This window comes from Schistocerca piceifrons, chromosome 8 (assembly GCF_021461385.2).
Source record: "Schistocerca piceifrons isolate TAMUIC-IGC-003096 chromosome 8, iqSchPice1.1, whole genome shotgun sequence".
NCBI classification, from domain to species: Eukaryota; Metazoa; Arthropoda; class Insecta; order Orthoptera; family Acrididae; genus Schistocerca; species Schistocerca piceifrons.
Genome location: NC_060145.1, coordinates 443,560,231 through 443,586,607, shown reverse-complemented (window position 1 = coordinate 443,586,607; position 26,377 = coordinate 443,560,231). Strand labels below are relative to the sequence as shown.

The following is a 26,377-nucleotide window of genomic DNA, read 5'->3' as shown; positions in this document are numbered from 1 at the left end:
AACGAGATACGTATCAGCGATAAAAGAGACAAAGAGGAAGGCAATGACAGAGCGGGGAGACTGTAGCAGTAGGACAGAACGAAAGAGATGGTGGCTGCAAGACGAGGGGAGACAGCGGGAGTTAGAGAGACACAAAGAGAAGAAGACAGTGCTTTGGACTAAATGAGGAGGGGCAACTGGGAGTGTATGGATATAGGTGACTTACAGCGATGGACTAGCGCGTGTGAGAGGGTTACAATTTGGAGTTTGAGGTGAGTTGCACGTTAAAAAAGCACGGAATACCAAAATTTTTGGGAAAATTTTTAAAGGTGCTGAGGAGGGTGGAATGAGGTAGAAGGGGCCCAACTTTTGAGTCAGAGTCTTTTGAACGTGATCGCAATTTTTGTGCTCCGAGAGGAGCATTTTTTCGCTGGTACATAAATGATCTAGCTGATAGAGTCCGCAGAAATCTGCGGTTGTTTGCTGACGATGCTGTGATGTACGGGAAAGTGTCGTCTTTGAGTGACTGTAGGAGGATACAAGATGAATTGGACAAAATTTCTAGTTGGAGTGGTGAATGGCAGCTAGCCCTAAATGTAGAAAAATGTTATTTAATGGTGACGAGTAAGAAACACATAATTTGCGAGTACAGCTTTATTAGTGTCCTGCCTGACACAATCACGTCGTTTAAATACCTGGGCGTAACGTGGCTGAGCGATGTGAAGTGGGACGAGCACGTGAGGATCGTAGTAGGATAGGCGAATTGTCATCTTTTGGGAAAGTATGATTCATCTGTAAAGGAGACTGGTTATAGGACGCTATTGCGACGTATTTTTGAGTACTGCTCGAATGTATGGGATGCACGCCAGGTCGGATGAAAGGAAGACATCGTAGGAAATCAGAGGCCGTCTGCCAGATTTGTTAAGTTCGATCAGCACGCAAGTATTACGGAGACGCTTCGGGAACTGAAGTGGGAATCGCAGGAGGGAAGACGAACTTCTTTTCGAAAGACATTATTAATGATGGTAAAATCACTTGCGCTCTTTTATCGCATTTTTCATAGACAACGACTCCTTCGTCTGGTAACAGCATCTTTCGACCATCTTATACTGTTTTTGGACATTTCCCCGTAAGTCATTCCTTCTGTAAAATACGCCGGATGAAGGAAATAGACAGAAAAAGAAACTACGCTGGGTCCCGTTACAAGAAGAGAAAATGTGCCCAGAGAAATTTTTCATTCAGTTACCACTAGCAATGTTCATTTCAGTAACAGATAACAAAAAATGAAACTGTACTTATAGTGTATATTCAGTATAGTAGAAAGATTGCATAATTAAATTTGTAGGTGATTTATGGTATAGTGCTTGCGAATCTTGGTATACAGAACTGCTACCAGTGACAAACAAAACGGCTGTAACCTGGCTGGACTCGAGTCGACCTGAGCTCGGATGAGAGATGTGGGGACAAAGTGTGGTTCCGCGTTGCGAGACTGGTGGCGCTGTGGTCTCTCAGCGCACGTTTTGACTGGGTGGGAGACCAGGAGGTCGCGACGGCCAAGGCGAGAGTCGAACAGGCAGACCAGGAAAGCACGGAAGTTGCAGGCTGCTTCTTCCACATCAGGAAATGATTTGTGTATCTCAAAAATAGAAGTGGTTTGGGTACTATATTACACTTAACAGTCCCGTTACAATTAGTCTGGTAAGTCTGTTCCGAGGTTAGAAGAAGCCGAGGCCGCACCACGTCCAACAGGACAATGTCTACTGAAGCAACGCAGACCACACCTTCAGGTTGGCCGCAGCGTTATCTTCATCGCTGGAATGTAGTCCATCTATAGCAATGATTCGATGTGGCAATGCCCAATTTCGACCGCGGTCAGGAGCCCGTATTAAACTCCCGGCACGCCCGTGATTGGCTGCGTGTAATGGGCACAGAAAGCCGGGCGCACACTCCCCTCCAACACCACTGTACCTTGTCGAGCACTCGGCATCGAGTGCTGAACATTCGGGTTGCTTCCTTCACTTTACGCAATGATTTCTGTGTGTGATGTGTGAAAAACGCCAACCTGAACTGTGTGTTAGGTGTGGTGATTGTGATTGTAGTTTACACACCCCTGAGATACGAAATTAAAGTTTCTGTGGTCGGAACACGGAGTGAAGCTTCCTATGCAGTCGCACGAAATTATTTTTTAAAGGTGATGAAACAGTCAATCAATCTTTATGGAAAATTTTGAGCATATGGCACTTAGGACATCTTCTCATAAACCAACATTTTTTTTTGAGATACGTGGATGATATTTTCATCGTTTGGCCACGTGGAATGGAATCTCTTCATTGATTTTTGGATCATTTTAACTGCCTTCATCCACGAATCAAATTTACGATGGAAATTGGAAATGATGGCAAATTACCTTTTTTGGATGTCTTAGTACATAAGAAAGAAAATGGGACTTTGGGCCACAGTGTATACCGAAAACCTACGCATACGGACCGCTACCTCCATGCCACAAGTTGTCATCCACAACATCAACGCTTGGAAGTTTTACGCACACTGGTCAAGAGGGCTTATGCTGTTTCGGATTCCGATAACTTGAAACAAGAGTTGGATCACCTTAAGGTTGTTTTCAGGCAGAATGGGTATTCTGATCACCAAATTACTCGTGCTTTTCAATTTGGACCCCCACGAGAACCAACGGTGGACACTTCCAAATCTGTTGCTTTTTTACCCTTCGTGGGAAGTATTTCTTCGAAAACTTCAAGAATCCTCAGGAAATATGATATTAAAAGCGTACTTATGCCTTTGGCCAAAACTAGATCCCTTCTTGGATCGGTTAAAGATGATTTGGGACTGAGGAAGCCTGGGGTATACAAGATTCTCTGTCACTGCAGCGAGGCCTACATTGGACAGACAATTCGTACAGTTCAAGATCGATGTGTGGAACATCAACGGCATACACGTCTGCTCCAGCCGGAAAAATCAACCGTTTCTGAACACTGTCTTAATGAAGGGCACAATATGTTCTTTAAAGAGACGCAAATTATTGCCTCGGCTTCCCGATACTGGGCTTGTGTATTGAAAGAATCAATCCGTCTGTCTGATGATATTATTAACAGAGATAAAGGATTTCCTTTAAGCAAGACGTGGATTCCTATTTTATCACAGATGAAACAACAACGGTCTGGTTTCCGACCGGCTGCATTTTAATTTTGCGATTCCTCGCTTTTGACACTTTTCACCGCTGGCGCCGCTGCAATTCTTCGCCTCACAGAGGGCAGCTCTTCCGTTGCTCGCGCACGCGCAACGGCCAGTACCCGTGGTATAAAGGAGCCGCCGAATCTGAGGTCTCTTCAGTTCCGGCGTGATTGTCCACTCAATCTCACCTGCAGATGGCGGCCAGATGGTCCGCCGAAATATCGTGTTGTCGTCAGGACGATGGAACCCGGCTGCAAACCCGTGAAAATCATCTGTCAGTCAATAGATAACGATTTATTAAGTCTGAATTTAAGAGGGGTAGGCACACCTTTAAAAGTTAATGTTCGTGAACGAAATATGCAGGTCAGCCACATCACAACCTCACATTTGAGTTAAGGGAGGCATCGAACTATTAAATGAAAATGCGTGCTTATGATCGATGGTGTTTATTTCTCTTGACGTGCATTCGAGCGGGAAAAACATTCGACAAGATTACAACGAATGCAAAGATAGAGAACAATTATGTCTAATTCCGATCGCGGTACCAATTTTATGATCGCGTAATGAATACTGCCAACGATCAAGCGAAGAACATGTCAGAAAATGCTAATGGAAAGTGAACTCAGAAGAACAAAGGCCGTTCACAGATGCAAAGTGCATCCTGCAAATCAAAAATCTAAGTGAGGTTATCAGTTACCGAAACGACTAATGCCACAAAGTTAACAAACACCGCGCCCCTGAACTATTCCTGTGAACAGCGTCGCTGGACGAACCTCACCAATTAAACTCCCCAAACTCAGATGCGCGCGCGTCGGCTGTGAGCGAGACTTAGTAGCGTGCTGGATCCATCTTCCCGTGTGCAGCCGTACAGATGCTGCAACACCATCGTCCGTGGGAAACAGAAATTCTAACTCCTCTCTCTAGTTTTGGAATGTCTCCAAGTCATCCACCAATGACGGTAACGATTCTGAGCACCGTCTGATCTCTGGCCAAGTTTTGCTGAGATTGCGACAACAGCCGCGGTGAAATTCCAATATTCCGACAGAGCGCCAGCAGAAGATAGATTTTTTTTTTGTTTTGTGGACGGGGGTGGGGCAGAAGTCAACCGTTTTTCTAGCCGCGCTCGAGGCGCTGCGTCTTGCGCTTCCCACAGAAAGCTTTAAGTACAGGAGACATACCTCCATATAAGCATCGCGTCTTTGCTCGAGCGCTACCCAGCCGTCTGGGGCATTACCGGCTGTCGCGTTGACATGTCCGGCCTTGTCTCGGGAAGAAGTGCGAGAGCCCCCAAAGGCGAAGTTTATGGCCACAGTGAAGGTCGAAACCTGAAGTATGTTACCACCAAGACACAATCGATGCCTTCTCTGGGCGATAGTAATGGAAATACTATCGACAGTAGTGTTGCCAAAGTATAGTTACTAAACACAGCCTTCCGAAATTCCTTCACCAAAGAACACGAAGTAAATATTCCAGAATTCGAATCAAGAACAGCTGCTAATGTGAGTAACGTAAAAGTAGACATCCTCGGAGTAGTGAAGCAACTTAAATCACTTAACAAAAGCAAGTCTTCAGGCCCAGACTGTATACCTTTAGGTTGCTTTCAGAGTGTGCTGATACAATAGCTTGTAAAGCTTTACAAGCTGGTGAAGTTTAACGGGCCACTGTTCGGACAGACGTAATTGTTGGTGATAAGCCACCGTTTTAACATGTACACGTTTATTACTTGTTATACACAACTAGTTATCATTTCAGCACTTTATACACTATTCGTGATAATTTCCGACTGCAATGTAAATGTTCGTCGCGTTTATATATGACTATCAGAATCACATGTTCACGGTCAGTGAAACTTCTTTGCGCCTAATCCACAATTGTAATTACGTTCACCGCGAGAGTTACGACTTCATATTCTCGGCAGTTCCGTAAGACAAATACAACAGTTTTACGGTGCCTTGGCTCTCGCCGTAGGCTAAATGTAAAAACGGTTACTCAGACACGGTAGCAATGTCTACTCACGTAGGCATCGTCGGTACCAGTTGAGAAGCAGTCCATTAAGCAACACATTGTGCGATCTTTCTATTCATAACGATCACTACAACTCTGATCACGCACTGGGATGATAATCCCAATCGCCAGTTGTCAAGTTCCACGATTCACCTTCTCGGCAAGTTTTTGTATCTCAAATCAACACTCGCCATATTGTCACGTAAGCACTGACTGACTAATATTGCTGCTCCACTGTTACTTTCGACATTATTTCATGCCTACGATTTACATAGCAGTTCTTCATACCGCAGTTAATGTTAGAAATACAGATGAGAAAAACAAAAGAATTTAAAAGAAAGAAAACGTCTATCCATTAGAGAAAAAGAAAGAAACTGCAGTTACGTTTTAGCATTATTTATAAACACTGCTATGCTATACCGTGAAAGATACTTGGTCTAAGAAAGCGAAAGAAATGACACAAGAAAAGGGGAAAAAATACTTATCACTAATAGCTATATCTTCACAAGGCGTATAAAAGGAAATAATTAGGCTTTTCAGACAGCTGGATTAAACAACAGTTCCATAAGCCCCTCCACTATCTGGTATGGAGATGCTTGTAAGTCGCTTCTAGATGGAGAAATTTCCATTATAGCATGCAAACCTGTGCAACGTAATAGCAAAGCATAACTGAAGACACGATTTCTCAGCCCTCAGTGAGCACTCTTAACATGATGTAGCAGGGTAGACACCGACTGGGTCACCTTTTTATGTTTATGCGGATTATCGGTTTCGACGTCTGTTAAACGTCACCTTGAGATCCACATGCAGCTACTGGAGACAGCAGTTGATCGGCAGGGCAAAAATTCATTATTCATTTAAAACAGTTCTAACTGACGCTTAGACCACCATCTCGTTCTGCCTCTCTCCGTCTGTCAGTTTTATGGCTTTGCATTAACTGACAATGACGCAACGGAAGTAGAATCGTAATATTGCTGCAAGTTACTTGTGACTTTGAGGTGTGTGCTGTTACATGTTATGCATTATCATACAAAAAAAGAAATAGTGTGATGTCTGCCTGTATCCCTTATTCTGCCGCCTGATAACCTGCATCTGGGGTGACGAAACCCGTTGGGGCAGCTGTGCCCGGACCTCCTCCTGCTTGGCGTAGTTCAGCAGCTCGACGTGCAGTGGACACAGCAAGTCTGCAACGCTGCCACTGTAGCCGTCCGTAACTGTGGAAGTCTTGCCAGTGCAGGATTGTGTGCACGAACTGACCCATCGACGTTCAATGGGATTCTTGTCAGACCACCTAGGTGGCCAAATCATTCGCCGGAACTGTCCAGAATGTTCTTCAAACCAATGGCGGATATTTGTGGTCTGGTGAAATACTGTACTATCATCCATAAAAATTCCATCATTGTTTGGTAATATGAAGTCCACAATTGGTCTCCAAGTAGTCGAACATAACATTTCCAGTCATTGATCGGTTTATCTGGACCGTAGGACTCGACGCGGCCCACACCTTTATTAATTCGCAAACAGCTGGCACAGTGCCTCGTCGACGGCTTCGTGGGGTCTGCGCCACACTCAACCCTACCTTCAGCTCTCACCAACCGAAATTGGGACTGATGTGACCAGGCCACGGTTTTCCGGTCTTCTAGTGTCACGAACTCAGGAGAGGCGTTCCAGGTGACACAGTGCTGCTAGCAAAGGCACTCTCTTCAGTCGTGTGCGTGCCCACTGGCGCCACATTTCGGCGCACTGCTCTAACGGATACGTTCGTCGTAAGTCCGAAATTGATTTCTCCGGCTATTTCACGCAATCTTGCTTGTCTGTCACCACCGACAACTCTATGCAAACGCCGCTGCTCCCGGTCGTGAAGTGAAGGCCGTCGGCCACTGCATTGTCCGTGGTGAGAGGTAATGCCTGAAATTTAGTATTCTCGGTACACTCTTGGCACTGTTTTTCTCGAAATATCGAATTCCCTAAACATCGAGACGGAACGCCCCATGCGTCTAGCTCGAACTGCCATTCCGTTTTCAAAGTCTGTTAATTCCCTTCGTACGTCCGTAATCACGTGGGAAACCTCTGCACACGGATCGCCGGAGTACAAAGGATGGCTCCGCCAAAGCTCTGCCCTTTTATACGTTGTATACGCGATACTGCCGCCATCTGTTTATGTGAATATCGTTATCCCGAGACTTTTGTGAGCTCAATGTTAAAGTGAGAACAGTAATAAGCCCACCACACCACTAAGGCACCGGTTAGCGTGGAGTAATTAGCATTAGAATGCTCAGAGTTCCATACTCAGCATACCTCACTTCTGCCAACATTTAAACAACGCAGGGTGTCAGTTGATGGGACCCTACAGGGAAGGACATTTGGCACGCCTGTTACCCGAGGTCATAAGAGTCGAGTGTCTAGTAGTGAACCTCGGACATCAACTACAGTTACGACCACTACAGCTTTGCACTGAGGAAGCTAGTATTTTGATGGGAGCACATCTCACTTAAATGATGATCTCTATTAGAATGAGACTCTGGATGTTCCATTGTAATAAGGTGAGAACAGGAGTGGACATTACGCCGTGCATTGAAGAAGTAAAGACGATTACGACGCCTGCAGTTCATTAATGACGACAAAGCCTTCCTGCCCTGCCGAAGTATACCGTCTACTGCCGGCTGTTGACTGCAGCATCGTCCACTGTTCGGCATTCACAACAGTGGTGGACTTTCTATTGTGGCTGGAGGAGCACCACTGCAGCATGGACTGCTCTGTAGTCAGCACTCTGTCCTTTCGTGGGAGCTCGTACCGAATGGCGCCTGATAAACTGCGCTACTGTCAGGAATATGTTGTCTTGTCGAGGCACAGTGAGAACTGGTGTGGGCCTAACACTTTACCTCAAAGAACAATTGATGTAATGAATATTACACCATCCATAATTGTGTACTCGCAACAACACCTTTCTGCGAAGCTTGCAATTCTGTAGAAAGCAGGCTGACAACCCACTGGACGATCAAAAATTTGACAAACGGAATGACACAATTTTAGAGACTTTACTGGTCTCGTACATATACGATTCGTATGTAAGGGGGAATTTAAAGTAGACTGGGACGGGGGTGAGAATTTAGATCGGGGATGGCGGCGTGCCAGGGCAATCCGTGCAGTGGAGGGAACGGCTGTGCCGAGATGGCTCAGTGGCTACCACACCTGCCTGGTAAGTAGGAGACCCGGGTTCGATTCCGGGCCTCGGTACAAATTTTCGCTCCCACTTCAGTCTTTACACATAAAATCAAAAACTTGATGTACGATTGACAGCGGTAACAGTAAAATGCCTAAACCTGTGCAAAACTTAGCGGGATGACCATTACAACGGCCATATTTATATACCGATCGTTGTGTGCTTTCGTGGAGGGACGGATCGGGGACATAAGTCCTCGGCAATCTAAAACTGCATAGCGTAGTTGTTGTGTCGTAGATATACAGTGAGAACAGCAGTGTGACAAACACTACGATTTGGACAGCACCTAGTCTAAGGGACGATAAAATGCTCACATTTCACTATCTGCGCAACTGCCATTCCTCCTGCAATGCGTCGCCAGAAATACCACAGCAACGTCGAACGCTCGGTGTGTGACAGGTTGGTAGTCGACACAGTTGTGGATCTAGCACTGAGGCTTGAGGAACACTTAGTGGAACGACAGATTTAGTGCTTGCAGATGTGTATAGACCACTCCATTCTTTTGCCTGGCCTAAATGCGAGCAAGATATCATCTGATAACTACAGCAGGGTAGAGAGATCGTTGTGCTGTTCGCGTATACAAAGGGCAGCATTGGTCCCAGCACTGTGCCTCGGAGAACATCTCTGACAGTGCGCATTATAATGGATATAGCTTTGTACTGACTGCACCGAAATTTCTCCAGGGAAGCATCATAGAGGGATGGCAACTACGTGACCAGTTCCTGGCTGAAGAGTTTACGGGGGCCCTGGAATATGACGCGGCAGCCGACACGCACCCGATGACCACAGAAGAAAACACCACGGCCCCCTTCGATGACATCACTAACAACAAAGGTATGTTTGTTTACCTGGATAATAGTGAGTGACATTTGAGTTTCTTATTTTTGAATATATGTCTCTCATTTGAATTAAACCGAACAGATGAGTGCGTTAGCATTTGAGATGAAGCGTTAGCCCAGACAGAGAGAGACGCGACTGCAGAACGGTTGAGGAACCGTTCCAGCAACACAAACCGTGGAGAGGTTAAATCGCAGTGATCCCACAATAGTCTGAATCTAATTCGAAAATCAGTGCAACTGGATCCAAACACCCAGGACTATCCCAGGCATTCACAGCTTGAGGAGAGAGAATGGGTTAGCATTCCTTTCTACATACTTGTCCACAGATTAGTTCACTGTGGACTCTGGATACTCTCCACTTCTTTTCTCTCATTCACTGAGCCTCTATTGAAACATCCTGCCTTTTCTGTCTGTCTCTTTTAACCTTACTTCCTTTCTATAATACTCTGTGTTGATGAGGGGAGGAGAGACCTGTATGGCTTCAAACATAATGTGCTAAACAAACAGTGACACTGTGTGGTCATCAACAGCGGCCAGTCTACCGCACTTTTCCTCGATCGGAACATGAGTCTCTGAAAGAACTGAAAGCGTTTGTGTAACGCTCTAAGTGTGATTTTTTTTGGTAAATAAAGCAATAAATATCGCCTTCACGTGATAAAAATGTTACATTTCATGAATTAACGTTGTTATTTCAACACTACTAGCCCATCTCTCTTGCCGTGTCAATATTGTCACTAGTCTTACAGTTCTGATACACTACTGGCCTTTAAAATTGCTGCACCACGAACATGACCTGCTACAGACGCGAAATTTAACAGACAGGAAGAAGATGCTATGATATGCAAATGATTAGCTTTCCAGACCATTCACAATAGGTTGGCACCTACAACGTGCTGACAAGAGGAAAGTTTCCAACCGATTTCTCATACGCAAACAGCAGTTGACCGGCGTTGCCTGGTGAAACGTTGTTGTGATGTCTCGTGTAAGGAGGAGAAATGCGTACCATCACGTTTCCGACTTTGATAAAGGCCGGATTGTAGCCTATCGCGATTGGGGTTTATCGTCTTGCGACATTGCTGCTCGTGTTGGTCGAGATCCAAAGACTGTTGGCAGAATATGGAATCGGTGGGTTCAGGAAGGTAATACGGAACGCCGTGCTGGATCCCAACGGCCTCTTTATCACTAGCAGTCGAGATGACAGGCATCTTATCCGCATGGCTGTAACGGATCGTGCAGCCACGTCTCGATCCCTGAGTCAACAGATGAGGACGTTTGCAAGACAACAACCGTCTGCACGAACAGTTCGACGACGTCTGCAGCAGCTTAGACTATCAGCTCGGAGACAATGACTGCGGTTACCCTTGACGCTGTATCACAGACGGGAGCGCCTGCGACGGTGTACTCAACGACGAATCTGGGTGCACGAATGACAAACCGTCATTTTTTCTGATGAATCCAGGTTCTGTTTGCAGCATCACGATGGTCGCATCCGTGTTTGGCGACATCGCGGTGAACGCACATTGGAAGCGTGTATTCGTCATCGCCATACTGGCGTATCACTTGGCGTGATGGTATGGAGTGCCATTCGTTACACGTCTCAGTCACCTCTTGTTCCCATTGACGGCACTTTGAACAGTGGACGTTACATTTCAGATGTATTACGACCCGTGGCTCTAACCTTCATTTGATCCCTGCGAAACCCTACATTTCAGCAGGATAATGGTTCTGTGCTGAGCACTGAGCACTACAGGACATAACTTCTGAGGTTATGAGTCCCCTAGAACTTAGAACTACTTAAACCTAACTAAGCTAAGGACATCACACACATCCATGCCAGAGGCAGGGTTCGAACCTGCGACCGTAGCGGTCGCGCGGTTCCAAGCAGGTCCTGTACGGGCCTTTCTGGATACGGAAAATGTTCGGCTGCTGCCCTTGTCAGCACGTTCTCCAGATCTCTCGCCAATTGAAAACGTCTAGTCAATGGTGGCCGAGCAACTGCCTCGTCACAATACGCCAGTCACTACTCTTGATGAACTGTGGTATCGTGTTGAAGCTGCATGGGCAGCTGTACCTGTACACGCCATCCAAGCTCTGACTCAATGCCTAGGCGTATCAAGGCCGTTAGTATGGCCAGAGGTGGTTGTTCTGTGTACTGATTTCTGAGGATCTATGCACCCAAATTACGTGAAAATCTAATCAAATGTCAGTTGTAGTAGAATATATTTGTCCAATGAATACCCGTTTATCATCTGCATTTCTTCTTAGTATAGCAATTTTAATGGCCAGTAGTTTAATTACTAGTGTTATTTGTTGTACAATGATGACTATTGGCGAGATGTTAATTGTAATATTTACGTAATTACATAGCAATCTAGTTCAGTGATACGTAGGCCCACATCGTCTTCGATACGCCGCAAGCGAGATCTTTGTTCTGCACAGCGCCTCTTTTGCAGCGTCTGGCTGTGCATCTGCGCTGCGCTTTCGCGGATGCCGGACGAGTCTATGACGTAACACGCTGCTCTTCCTGTGTCACGTCCGATACGAGTCCCACACTGACGAGCAATATTCAAGAATTGGTCAAATGAATGTATTGCTATCTGCCTTTTTGTCGGGTGGACTACACATCCTGAGAATTCTTCCTGCGAATCTCACCGGGGCGTCAGCGCCACCTGCGATTAGTTCTATGTGGTCGTTCCAAATCGCTCTGTCCGTGTACACCCAAATATGTAATGCGCGCAACTGCTCCCGGTAATTGCTCTGCAACTGTGTAATCATCCAGTAACGGGTTTTTCTGCCTATTCGTGCGCAATGTGTTGCGTTTGTTTAATCTGGGATAAATTTCGCATCCGTGCATCAAGCGTAGATCCTCTGCAGGTGTTGGTGTGTTTCGCTATAGATTTCAACCGTCGTGACGTGTCTGTATAGAACAGCGCCGTACGCGAAAAACCGCGTAGAATTTCCGACGTTATTTACAAGGTCAATTATACGCTCTAAGACAAATAAAAACGACCTGTCATGAAGGAATTATCTGAATGGGACGGAAATGAGGAGATGTGATGTACGTGTGCAGACAAGCAAATTATTATAATTTCAGAAAAATTGGATCTTTTTTTCAAGAGAAAGAGCTTCACAAATAGAACAAGTCTACGATGCAGTGGCCCTTATGCAAACACTTATTCGGCCTGATACTGATTGATAGAGTTCTCGGATGTCCTCCTGAGGGACATAGGTCCAAACCCTATTGGAGCGCTACATCCTCAGAATGCCGAGACGTAATGCACCGTATGTTCCAATTGGGGAGAGATCTGGTGACCTTCCTGGCACGAAGACAAGCAGTAGAAACTCTCGCCGTGTGCACACGGGCGTTGTTTTGCTGAAATGTGAGCCCAAGATGGCTGGATTATGATGGGCAACAAAACGGATTGTAGAATTACGACATACAGCTGTACTGGAAGGGTGCTGCGGATGACCCCGGACCATTATTCCTGGCTGACAAGTCGTATCGCGGGCGACAATAGTGTTGGCATCACACCACAGTCCAGGACGTCTCTAGACACGTCTTCGTGACACCCCTCCCCCCCCCCCCTCCCCCGCACAGTGGTGGAGTACCTGCTCGACTGTCGTCCGCCGTGAGGCCCGACAAGCAAGGGACGACCTGAGGCGCCGATTGTTTTCGTGGCAGGACCCCTTCGGTTGTCATCCGGCACCCTATAGGGTATATCGACGATATTCTGCGCCCCGGTTTGTTGCCCTTCACAGCGAATCATCCTGGGCTTACATTTTAGCAAGATAATGCCCCTGCACACAGCGAGAATTTTCACAGCTTGTCTTCGTGCTGTACAAACCCTGTTTTGGCTAGCGAGGTCTCCGAATGTTTCGCCAGTCGACAAGATTTGGAGCATTATGGGCAGGACCCTCCAACCGGGTCAGGGTTTTGACCAGTTGGACAGAATATCCGTGACGGTGACAGTCGACAGCTCTGTCAATCAGTGCCATCCGAACTGCTTGCACGGAGCAACGAAATATTGACTGGCTCAGCTTGCGAATCTCTTTCTCTTGAAAAATCACCCCATTTCCCCGAAAGAGGTGTAATCTGTTTCTCCGCACATACTCTTCACATCCACCATATACTGTGAAAAGTAATTAATGGTCCTGTAACGCTCCCTTTGGGTACGTGCGAAGTTAGTTTTACATATGAAGGAAGATTTGTCTCTATTAACAATGACATGCCGCGTTGTGTTTTTGAGGAACTCTTCTATCCAGCCGCACAGCTCGTATTTTGTCGGTTAGAACGCAGTCCGGAACCGTATCGCACGGTTCCTCGAGACCAGGGGGCGCACGCAGCGCCGCGCCGCGCCGCACCTGCCGCCTGCCGCCTCCTCGGCAGAACTCTGCAACACGAACGTCGTTTGCGGGATCCGTGTCGATTCCTACAAATGAGACTCTCACTCTCCAAAAGTGCGTAACTCTGCAACGTACTGTCGACGGCGATATAGGCCTACAGTTTGGTGCATCTGTTCGACGTACCTTCTTAAGAGCGGGAATGACCTACGCCTTTTCCTACGATCGGGAACACTTTTCTCCCAGCAGAGACCTGCGGTACAGTGCTGCTAGAACACTCTGGTATCCCATCAGGTCAGGCGGCCTCTCCTCTGTCGATCCATTTCAGTTGCTTTTCTATCCCTGGGTCATCTGTTTCAATGTCTGTGATTTTGACGTTCGTCTGACGATTTAAAGGGCGGGTCACAATCTTACTCAGTGAAATAATTTTGGAAAAACAAATTTAGTAGCTGCACATAACCATCTCCAGTTGAGTTGGACCAGAGGAGCCAGTCTGTTACATGTAAACGCAGCCCACGCTATTTTGGAGCCACGACCAACTTGCGCAGTGCCTTGTTGACATTTTGGGTCAGTGGCTTCGTGGGGTCGTGTAGGGTCCAACTGGCACGGTCACGAACGCAGCAGAGATGCTGCAGGATATGCTGTGCTGTTAGCAGACACAGTCGCGTCGCTCGTCTGTTGCCCTCACCCATTAACGCCAAGTTTCACAGCACTGTCCTAACGAACATGTCCGTCGAACGTCCTACACTGATTTCTGCGGTTATTCCGCCCAGTGTGGCTTGTCTGTTGATACCGACGACTATACGCAGACGGCACCGGTCTTAGTCGTTAAGTGAAGGACTCGGCCACTCCGTTGCCCACGGTGAGAACGAATGCCCGAAATTAGGTATTCTGACACAGCGGATCTCGGAAAAATTGAATTCCTTAACGATTTCCGAAATGGAATGTCCCATGCCTGTAACTTCAACTACCAGTTTGCGTTCAAAGTCTGTTAAGCCCCGTTGTACGACCGTAATCACCTGGAAAACCTTTTCACACGAATCACCAGAGTACAAATGACAGTTTTGGCAAGGCACTGCCGTTTTGTACCTGATATATGCAATACTACTGCCATCTGAAAATGGCTATCCTAGGACTTTTGTCACCTGAGTGTACTTGGCTAGTTCTTTACGCTACAGTGCCCATATGGCCTTTTCATCTACTAAGTGGTATCAAACTTCGATAATAATTTTTTCGCTATTCTGATTTCTGCTACTCCTAATTACGTATGCCTTTCTTCAGTTTTCTCAGCCCACAGACCTCACTGGGCACGTGATTAGCACATCGCTCCCCAGTCGATCTCAGTTTTAGTGACCGGAGACACTGCTCCTCGGCCGGGCTCGCGAGGGCCGGGTGCGGGCCGCCCGCTGCCAGTGCGGCACTTGGCAGGCCCGGACCGCCGTCCGCCAGCATGCCGACCGCCCCTGGCAGCTCCTTACTCTGACGGTGTGACATCTGTGGTGAGGCCGTTGGCCTCCTTCCCCCACAGCTTACATCTAAGTTACTGAGAATTTCGAACAACTTGCGCCACTTTACACCACAGAAGGCTGTTCCTAGATCAAATAATTCTGTGGAAGTGGGAAGATTTTTGTCTATGAAACATACAAAGTTGTTCAGCTTCCATTGGCGACCCTACACTGAAGATGACATGCAACCTGCTCCCTAATTAGAAATCCTCAATCCAGTCCCAAATTTCGATATATACACCACAAGATCCTACCATCGTTAGTGAATATTGATGCCTTATGGAGTTAAATACTTTTTGGGAGTCGATAAACAGTGCAGCTACCTCGTTGCCACGATTCGTGTCTCTCAGGCTGTCGTGTTGATAGGTTTATATGTGACCGATTGTAGTCGGAATCCCTGCTAGTGATAGTACACACATCAAAAAAACTTTTGCATCACCCCGATTCCCAGAACTCCTGAAGATAGACATCAATATGGATTTCGTATCACAGACACAGTCCCTTTGACTGTTCAGAGATGTCACTAAACCCACCCAAAGATGTAAACAACCACGTACGAGCAGCTCCTATTACACGGAGGGGGTCCGACAGCCGATCTGTTCCAGTCATCCCACAAGGAAGGAGGTATACAGCTCGTGTTGTCTGTAGTTCGACCGTGCCTAGAGGGTCAATACCGCGGTTCGATCGCTTCCACATTGTTACCTTGTGCCAGGAAGGGCTCTCAACAAGGGAAGTGTCCAGTGAACCAAAGTGAAGTTGTTTGGACATGGAAGAGATACAGAGAGTCAGGAACTGTCGATAACATGCCTCGCTTAGGCCACACAAGGGCTACTACTGCAGTGGATGTCCATGGGTCCATGGGTCGAGGGAACCCTGACAGCAACGCCACAATGTCGAATAATGCTTTTCGTGCTGCCACAAGATGTCATGTTACAACTGCGCGCAATAGGCTGCATGATGCGCAGCTTGGCGAGGTCCATCTTTGCAACCGAGACGCCATGCAGCGCGATACAGATGGGCCCAACAACATGCCGAATGGACCGCTCAGGATTGGCATCACGTTCTCTTCATCAATGAGTGTCGCATATGCCTTCAACCACACAATCGTCGGAGACGTGTTTGGAGGCAACCCGGTCAGGCTGAACGCCTTAGACACACTGTCCAGCGAGTGCAGCAAGGTGGAGGTTCGCTGCTGTTTTGGGGTGGGATTATGTGGGGCCGAAGTACGCCGCTGGTGGTCATGGAAGGCGCTGTAACGGCTGTACGATAGTGCAACGATATCGGCAGCATATTGGCGAGGCATTCATCTTCATGGACGACAATTCGCGCCATCGTGCTCATCTTGTGAATGACTTCCTTCAGAATAACGACATCGCTCGACTACAGTGCCCAGCATGTTCTCCAGACATGAACCCTATCGAACATGGTTGCGATAGATTGAAAAGGGCTGTTTATGGACGACGTGACCCACCAACCACTCTGAGGGATCTACGCCGAATCACCGTTGAGGAGTGGGACAATCTGGCCGAGCAGTGCCTTGATTAACTTGTGAATAGTATGCCACGACGAATACAGGCGTGCATCAATGCAAGAGGATGTGCTACTGGGTATTAGAAGTACCGGTGTGTACAGCAGTCTGGACCATCTGAAGGTTTTGCTGGTTGGTGGTACAACATGCAATATGTCGTTTTCATGAGCAGTAAAAAGGGCGGAAATGATATTTATGTTGATCTCTATTTCAATTTTCTGTACACGTTCCGGAACTCTCAGAACCGAGGTGATAAAAAACTTTTTTTGATGTGTGTGTAAGAGGCGATCAAAAAGGTTCCGTTTGAGGTCGTTGCTACAATGTACACGAAAGTAGCGCGACTCCGATGTAGGTATACAAGCACCGACCTGTAGGAATGGGATTGGTGTGACATTTGTATCTTTCCGACGTTCGTGTGGTAGATGCATAAATGTAAAATATGGCGACTTTGTTACGAAATGCGTCGAAACAGCAGTAGTGTGCTGTTATTGTTTTCTCGGGTGCCGCAGGATGAACATCGGCAGACATCCGTCGGAGAGTGAAGAATGCGAATGGGGTAGTATGTCCGTCGAAAACGATCTTGTGGAGTGCTGCGCCAAGTTCCGCGCTGGTCGCAATTCGACACGAGGCGCCGGTCGGTCTGGGAGAATTAAGCGGCGGGCACTCGATCGTCAGCCCTATAGTGCCGGTCTCTCCGGCACGCGATTATCGCGCCTTCGGTCCCTTAAAGAGGCCCAGAAGGGTCGACGATTCCCGCCGGATGGGGACGTGCAGCAGGAGGCTGTGTCTTGCCGAAATGGTGCGTCACTGGGATCATTGCGTCAATGCTCACTTGAAGCGTGTCGTTTGCTGCGGGTCCTGTTTTTCCCTCGGTTTACTCCTGTTTGGAGTTTCCGCACTTTCCTAGAGGGCGCTGTGGAGCCTCCTCTAGGGCGCCCGCTGGGAGGAGGCGCTGCGTGCCGTGCCCAGGGCGGAGGAGGCAGTGGAGACGAGTGTTCTGCAGCGGGACGCTCGCTCCCTCTATGCTTAGTCTGGATGGGCCAGAAAACCCGGGGCGTGAGGACACGAGAGGCCGTAAATCTGTGCACAACGTTCGGTTTCCGTTCGTAGGCTGGGGAAGCTAAGAAGTCCGTGTGCGGATGCCAATAACCTCTGTCGGGGCCAATCTCCCGGTGTTGTGGCAACGTTTCTCTGCTTTGAGTTTGTGGTCGGAAACTGCCTTGCGTGTGTGTTATTGTCCCCTTGAACGATGGTGCATTTGTACGCCATACTGACTTAAGGCGCGAGTCGTAAAGAAGCACAAAAGGAAAAAATTTTTGGCTGTGGACCTTCTGCAAACTTTAGATTAGATTAGATTAGATTTACTTTCATTCCGATTGATCCGTAGTGAGGAGGTCCTCCAGGATGTGGAACTTGTCAGAAAAACAACAATACGTGACAAATATTTACAACTAAAACAAATAAGCTAATGTACCATTCCACAGGTCTCAAGTGGAATTATCGTCATTTTTTAATGAACACTAAGAGTCATTTTACAAATACTAATGCACTGAATTTAAAATAAAAAAGTTTTTTATTTATTTATAAGGTAATAAACATGTAATACAACTACTGTAATACTTATTTACAATGAACACATTACTGCACTGAAATGGTGCAGAAGTTAGATTATACTTACACACACACACACACAGACACACAAATTTTCAATGAACACATTACTGCACTGAAATTGTGCAGAAGTTATGTTGTACTTATATACAAATCAGTTGGTTTTACTAAGAAATTCATCAATGGAGTAGAAGGAGTTGGCCACCAATAAATCCTTTAGGCTTCTATTAAACTGAATTTCATTAGTTGTTAAGCTTTTTATCGCTGCTGGCAAGTTATTGAAAATGTCTGTTCCTGAATAATGCACACCTTTCTGTACAAGACTAAGTGACTTTAAATCCTTGTGAAGATTATTCTTATTTCTAGTATTGATTCCATGAATTGAGCTGTTGGTTTGAAAAAGTGATATATTTTTAATGACAAATTTCATTAAGGAATAAATATATTGGGAAGCAGTAGTTAGTATCCCTAGTTCCCTAAACAGGCTTCTGCAGGATGTTCTTGAGTTCACACCACATATAATTCTTACTGCACGTTTTTGTGCCCAGAAAACTTTAGCTTGGCTTGATGAATTACCCCAAAAAATAATCCCATATGACATTATGGAATGAAAGTAAGCATAGTATGCCAGCTTTTTCATTTTTATATCCCCTATGTCTGACAAAATTCGCATTGCAAACAGAGATTTGTTAAGACGCTTCAGCAGTTCTGTGGTGTGCTCCTCCCAGTTGAATTTATTATCAAGCTGTAATCCCAAGAATTTAACATTGTCCACTTCTTCTATCTTCTTGTCATCGTATGTTAGACATATACTCTTGGGACACCCCTTACAAGTTCTGAACTGCATGTAGTGTGTTTTTTTCAAAGTTTAGTGACATAGAATTGGCTAGGAACCAGTGATTAATGTCCAAAAATATTTTATTGGCTGATCTTTCTAAGACTACACTTGATTTTCTATTTATTGCAATGTTTGTATCATTGGCAAACAAAACAAACTTGGCATCTGGTAATGTTACTGATGAAAGGTCATTGATATACACAAGAAAAAGTAAGGGCCCCAAAATGGAACCTTGTGGGACCCCACGTGTAATTAGTTCCCAGTTGGATGATGCCTGATAGCTTGATACATGTCTCTTTCCTAATAACACCCTTTGTTTCCTGCCAGAGATATAAGATTTGAACCATTTTGCAGCATTTCCTGTTACACTATAATATTCTAGTTTACTTAAAAGTATATTGTGATTTACACAGTCAAATGCCTTTGACAGATCACAAAATATACCAATTGCCTCCAATTTTTTGTCTAATGAATTAAGCACATTTTCACTGTAAGTGTAGATAGCCTTCTCAATATCAGAACCTTTTAGAAATCCAAACTGTGACTTTGGCAGTATGTTATTTGAGATAAGATGGTTATAAAGACAACTGTACATTACTTTTTCGAAAATTTTTGAGAATGCTGGCAACAGTGAAATTGGACGGAAATTTGATGCTATTTCTTTATCTCCCTTCTTAAACAGTGGCTTAAGTTCAGCATATTTCAGCCATTCAGAAAATATTCCACTGATAAACGACTGGTTACACAGATAGCTTAATATGTTACTTAGCTCAGAATCACATTCTTTAATTAACTTTGTTGATATTTCATCATACCCATTAGATGTTTTTGATTTTAAAAATTTTATGATGGACATTATTTCTGTTGGGGTTGTGAGGGTCAAATTCATATTATGGAAGTTGCTTGAAATGTCTGGTCTAAGGTAATCCATAGCAGCATCTATCGAACCTGACAACCCCATCTTTTCAGTAACAGTTATAAAATGTTTGTTAAAAAGTTCTGCAACACTATACACATCTGTCACCAATGTATCATTTACTCTTAATGCTATTTGTTCCTCTTCATGTCTGGTTCTACCGGTCTCCTCCTTCACTATATCCCATATTGTCTTTATTTTGTTATCTGATATGACTATCTTTTCCTTGTAATATATTTGCTTTGACATCCATATTAGTTTTCCCATGGACGGCGTAGGTCACTGTTTGGATAAGCACGTTGCAAAATGTTAAATAACCTTGTACTGTCTGGTGGAGAGATAGAGCCAATTAATTTTATGGATGTCTGAAATGTGAGATTATGTTAATGTTCGACAATGTCTGTTGTGTTTTAGTATGTAGGCATATATAACTGTAGTCGTTATTGTGCATATATTCTTGTGTTAAGGAGTTTAGTCCCTGTGGCATTTAAGTGCTCTATTTAATTCTATTTAAAGTAGTGCTGGAGTTTCTATTTGGTAATCCGCCTAGCCACGACTGATGTCGGTTGCTCGGTCTGTCTGAAGTGTTGGGCCTATTGGGTAGAGACCGTTGTTGACTTGCTCTCCTCAGCTCCCAAGTCCCGTATTGATACTACGGCGGTAGTTCCAATCGAATCTCATTTGCAGAAGTTATCAATTCCAGGGAGCACAAATAAAGCTACCTTTGCCTCTGCAGTTTTCGTCCGCTGGCCGGCAAGCTTCGGTTAATGATTAAAAATCGCCAACTGGTCTTCGTCCGACCTAGTGGCTCGTGTTAGACGAGTTCCATTTCCAGTTCGGGTAAATGTTTCCTCCTCCTGGTGGAGCCATCCTCTTTCCCGAGCTACGCAGGGGTAAGAGTTGCCCGAGTGTCTATCGCCGCTCAATGTTCCAGGAGAATGAAATAAGAGGTTAATTATCTACTCCACCGTTATGCCCAAGAAAGGCGAATTAGAGTAGTTCTGGACAACCTAAGTATTGTAAACTATTGAGATATTTCAAGGCCTGGAGAAATTCCTGTTTGGTAAAATTTAGCCTTCTGCGTCGGTAATCCGGCGTATTCCACGATCCAACATTGTTATAGAACTGAAAGATTTGGTTTTGATAAATTTGCTGAGACGTGACTTAATTATTTGCTATTGATGTTAATTGCTGTAAATGAATCTAATATAATTTATGGTTATAATTCTTAATGGGTGACCGTCCTTAATGGTATAACATTTAATGTACGTCTGATTGTCCCCTATGTCACTTACTGACTTCATTCAGAGACTGAAAAGGTAATCTTCGCTCAAGTTTATGGGACTTTATTAACCGTTCAACTTTATTGTTTATGGTCTTAAAATGTTTGTTAAAAAGGACTAGTTTTAGATTCCTATTGTTTATTAATTAATTCTTAAGTTATATAACAAATATTACGAGTGCAAATATTCTTTCATTGTTACACTTGCTGGTTCTGTGGTTCACACTGAAGTGTGTGACAATAAATGCAAAATCTAAAGCGAAGCGTTGGGGCGAATTACTCCTTTCCCTAATCATTACCGTTAATGATAACTGATTGTTTGCCGCTTGTTATTGAAACTGGTGGGGAGAATAGTTTGATCGAGCCCATAGAAAGAGTATATCATCACTTCGATTTTGCCTTATTGGCATCCCGATTCTGGACTGTAGGGCCTTCTGGCGGAAACATTTTAATCGCCGTTTATATCACAAGTCACGCAATGGAGAGTAGCATCCAGAGAGCCCTGTGTAATGCGGAATCGACCAACAGATGTCACCAGAGGCGGACCAGCCAGTATAAGAGGGGGGGGGGGTCAGGAGAGGTCAGTGACTTGGAACGGCGTCCGGTCACTGGATGTCACCCGAGTAACAACACCGTCGGGGACATTTAAACTTGTCTAAAGCCTCACAGGTCGAACTGGATCGCGGAGGAACAGGCACAGCTGAACCGCGACCAGGCACCCGGGCACCCGGGCACGGCCCACTTACCGACAAACAGGGCCGTCGCGTGAAGTCAGCGGAACGAACCGACCGTGACTTCCAAAACGCTACCGGCAGTCCAGCCAGCAAAATGACTGCTGGCGGAGAAATAAAAGTAATGGCGGACAACGGCCGAGGACCTCCTCGTGAGCCACACATCTCTGTGGTCAATACTGACGACACCTGAGACACTGGCTGACCGGAAACGAGCCATTTGTAGTGATGAATGACGCTGTGCTCTGTGGCTGTGCGTTTCGGTTTGGCGAATGCCTGCAAAACCTTACCTCGCGTCATGCGTGGTGCCAATATGAAATACGGAGGACTCTTTTTTTTTTAATGCAACAAGGATCACTGATTGCAAATATTTGATTAATCACTTACCGGTTTCAATAACTGTGCTAATCTTCAGTTTGATCTAAAAAGAGAGCACATTTATGAAATTTTTTACCTAATAGTGGACTGTCAACAGTTAGAAACAGCATCGTAGCCAAAAACGTTTGTTTTGCACAGGGTTTTCGGAAATTCCTGCTAAAATCTTCTACGATATACATTAAAAGTGTAACCGTAAGCTGTATAACGGGATGCCGGACCGGGTGGCCAGCCAGGATTTTCCGCTTATCGCGGGCTGTTGCCTCACTGTCGGGCTATTCCAGAACGCCTCGCGGCCAGACCCATGCGTCTACAACCTGTATTCGCACATCGATTGTGTATATTCCGGTACAGGTGAGACATTTTACTTGAAAGTCGCTTGCCTGGAGTCGGCGTATAAATACGACACCGTTTCCGTACTATGACGGTTTCAGTTCATCCACTTCTGCTTGAGGAACTGAATTAGGCGCGACGCAGTGCAGTTATTAGGTAACAATCAGAAAGGAAACATAACTAAACATCTATTTATCACTTACGCACTTTTGTTTGCATTAAAACTTAAACATTACTTTCTATACGAAAAGTGTGTTGGGTTCTTATTTGTTCTGCAATATTGTAAACACGTAATGTTTAAGAGTTAATACAAAGAAATGTGCTTCAGTGATAAATGAATGTCTCGTTATGCTTCCTTTGGAATTATTGCCTAATAACGGTAGTGTGTCACGCTTAATTCAATTCCTCAAGCAGAAGTGAATGAGTTATACGTCTGAATCGAAACCGCCGTATCCGGGCGTTGTGGCGGAGCGGTTCTAGGCGCTTCAGTCCGGAACCGCGCGACTGCTACGGTCGCAGGTTCGAATCCTGCCTTGGGTATGGATGTGTGTAATGTCCTTAGGTTAGTTACGTTTAAGTAGTTCTAAGTTGTAGGGGACTGATGACCTCAGATGTCAAGTCCCATAGTGCTCAGAGCCATTTTTTTTTAAACCGCCGTAGAACAGAAGCGGTACGTTTCCGGACGTGTGTTTGCATTCAAGCTATTATATACTCGTCGCTCTCTACAAGTCTTTTGCTTGCAAAGAAATTTCATAGCACCCTGTATATTACGATACTGTTTGCATATTTTCATAAATATGCACATCTCTTTGTAGATCAGTCTCAAGGTGATCGTAACGCCCTTTGTAGATCGGCGTCAAGATGATCATAACGATTGAAACCAGTAAATGAATTTAAAAAAAAAATAACAGTGATCAGAGACTTGGAACTAAATCCGCGTCCTGACATCCTGCTTTAGGTATTCCGTGCTTTCCCTAAATCACTTCAGGCAAATGCCGGGATGGTTCCTTCGAAAGGACAAGGCCGCTTTGCTTCTCCACGCTTCCCTAATCCGAGCCCGTGTTCCGTCTCTAATGACCTCGATGTCGACAGAGCGTTAAACACTAATCTCCTCTTGCGATAAGAGACTGTTGTATTTACAGAATTTCGTAGCAGTGGATCGCTGTCACCTTCACAGTCACTATGTCACTCCACATCAAAATAACGGAGAACGTAGTGTTATAGAATGCGAACGGTTTTAGCCCTTATGGGGCTAAGAAAACGCTGAGAGCGACAGAAGAAGTGTACAAATTTTACAGCGTCGTGTGTCGTGTACGGCAGAGGAAGAGTCCCGAGGCGATGGACGTCTGTGTCAGGACGGAAACGCAGCGGCCGTGAGGCAGCGGTTTATTGACAGCAACGTTCCCCGCGTGGACTCGCCTGCGCGGATTGCCGACGCCGACACGAATCCAGCGTAGCGCTGGCGGAAACAGCGACAACGTCGACCTGGCTCCGGGTCACTACCGCCCACGATGTCGAGTCCTACACCTCGGTCACAGTATCTCTAGCAGATTTCGAGCAGTCATAGAGGCAAAGAATGGACGCTCCTCATATTAATGTATAGGACAGTAAAACGAGGGAAATTTTCAAAGTCGCAGAGCGAAGCATTGCGACAACGTCGACACGAGGCGGCCGTAACGAAAACATTTCGCCGCCGAGACTGGGTCAGGGCAAAACAAAATACTGGCGTTTCGGGAGACCAGGGCACGAGACTCCAGCAGAATGCGGCGGCTCAGATCGAGCACACGCCGTCACGTCGGAAAGAGAGGCTAAGGCGAATGCAACGAAGGGTACCGAGAGCTTTTACGAAACAGTTCTGTACTACAGGAAAGTCACGAAGCGAGCACGGCAGAGAGGAAAACCGACGCTACCTCCGTAATAGCACGCCTTACGCGGTCATTACGAATGACGTCCGGTAAAGAATAGCCTCTACTTCGCTGCACAAATGCCGATGCAGTTTAGCTCGTGAGGCAGCCGGTGGGACGGATCGGTGGCCTAGGTGACGTTCACACTCGATTCTTCGACTGCAGCGAAGTGACGTATGGCATGAGTCTGGTGTAGGTTTCCTGCACGGTACGGACAACAGCCGCTACTGGGAGACGTGGCTGCCTCGCCATAATCACCAGTCGCGGAGTCGGACACCGCGGTCTGCCCCTCTCTCAGGTGGCGGGACCTGGAGGATCCCGCCAGGATCAGGACTCCACATTCCTGACATTATTGTGGTGTCACCGCCAGACACCACACTTGCTAGGTGGTAGCTTAAATCGGCCGCGGTCCATTTAGTACATGTCGGACCCGCGTGTCGCCACTGTGTAATCGCAGACCTAGCGCCACCACCAAGGCAGGTCTCGTGATACGAGAGAGCACTCGCCCCAGTTGTACGAGAACCTAGCTACCGACCAGATGTACGAAGCCTTTCTCTCTCATTAGCCGAGAGACAGAATAGCCATCAGCTAAGTTAATGGCTACGAACTAGCAAGGCGCCATTAGCCATACAGTGATTGAACTTAAAGTCTCCTGTGTATCGTCAAGATCGATGTACCACAATGATATTAAAGATAAGTATTAATCCTGCTCCGTACTTTTCTTCCTAACATTAATTACGTATCCTGTTCCAGTACATCACGCCCGTCTGCGTTAGTCTAGCTTGCCTTTTCAGCCATCTCAACTTCACGGTGTCGGCCCAGCTACCGACACAACAATTATAGTGGACTGAATAGAGGCTGCCTGGACTGGAGGCCAACTCGACGGGTACACGGCACCTGCGATCGCGGTACGGCGGATGACGAGGAAAGGTGGTGAGCGGGGGAGGGCAGAGCAGGCCCCACAGCCCACAGCCGGGGCCGGTCGCTGCGCACTGGCGGCGCTACTGCCGGCGACCACTGGCCACTGCAGGCCTTCCGAGGGAAACCGCCGAGGGGCGAGTGCCTCCTCTCACAGAACCAACTTCACTCGAGCCCTCCCAATACTCGCCTCTTGCACTGCAGATGTACAGATGCAGAATGTTGTGTGTGAAGCTGTCGAGATCTTCCACATCGTAGCGAACCGTCGCAAATGCGTTACAGGAGACAATTATAACTAACTTTCATTTCATATTTTTCAGGAGGCTCCATCTTGCGCATGTTCAGCAATTGGCTCGGTGAGGACGTGTTCTACGAAAGACTCAACGAGTATCTTATTTCTCAGTAAGTGTCAGCTATACAGATATTTAAAACTCTGCGCATACTTGACTGCTGTCCTGTGGATTAATACCGTCAAAATAACATTTAACTGTAGTGGTCGGGGGATAGCAGCTTTATGAAGGTGCAGTACCTATTTATGTTTATGCTCTTCAGGGGTCTGCTGCCGGATACGATGTCTTCACTAGACGATATTTCGGCGATGAATCTGGCCGCTATCTTCAGGTGGGCTGCTGGATAGAGTAGGTAAGGTGTATACTTTATTTATTTTGGAACAATTTATTTAGCGATGGAGTATATTTATCACACTGATACAAGACACGTGGTCGGGGTCATGCCAGAGACCTGTAAACTACTCCTGAATAACGCTCTGAAGACACGCTAACAGCTCCTAATTTACCGAAATAATTTCAGTACAGACGTGCAGACTTGTCCTAAATAATGCAGTACACAGATGTGCAGACA

At 46.1% G+C, this 26,377-nt stretch overlaps 1 protein-coding gene across 1 annotated transcript in view; it reads left to right on the top strand.

Moving 5' to 3' along the window:
• LOC124712432 (fatty acyl-CoA reductase 1-like) overlaps nucleotides 1-25,922 on the top strand; it is a gene marked incomplete at its 5' end in the record, with an annotated part of 126,867 nt that extends 100,945 nt beyond the window's left edge. Inside the window, 2 exons of the mRNA XM_047242726.1 lie at nucleotides 9,079-9,229; nucleotides 25,837-25,922. Of these exons, the coding sequence (XP_047098682.1) occupies nucleotides 9,079-9,229; nucleotides 25,837-25,922 (237 nt within the window). The remainder of the gene's footprint in view (nucleotides 1-9,078; nucleotides 9,230-25,836) is intronic.
• Between the last annotated feature and the right edge of the window lie 455 nt (nucleotides 25,923-26,377).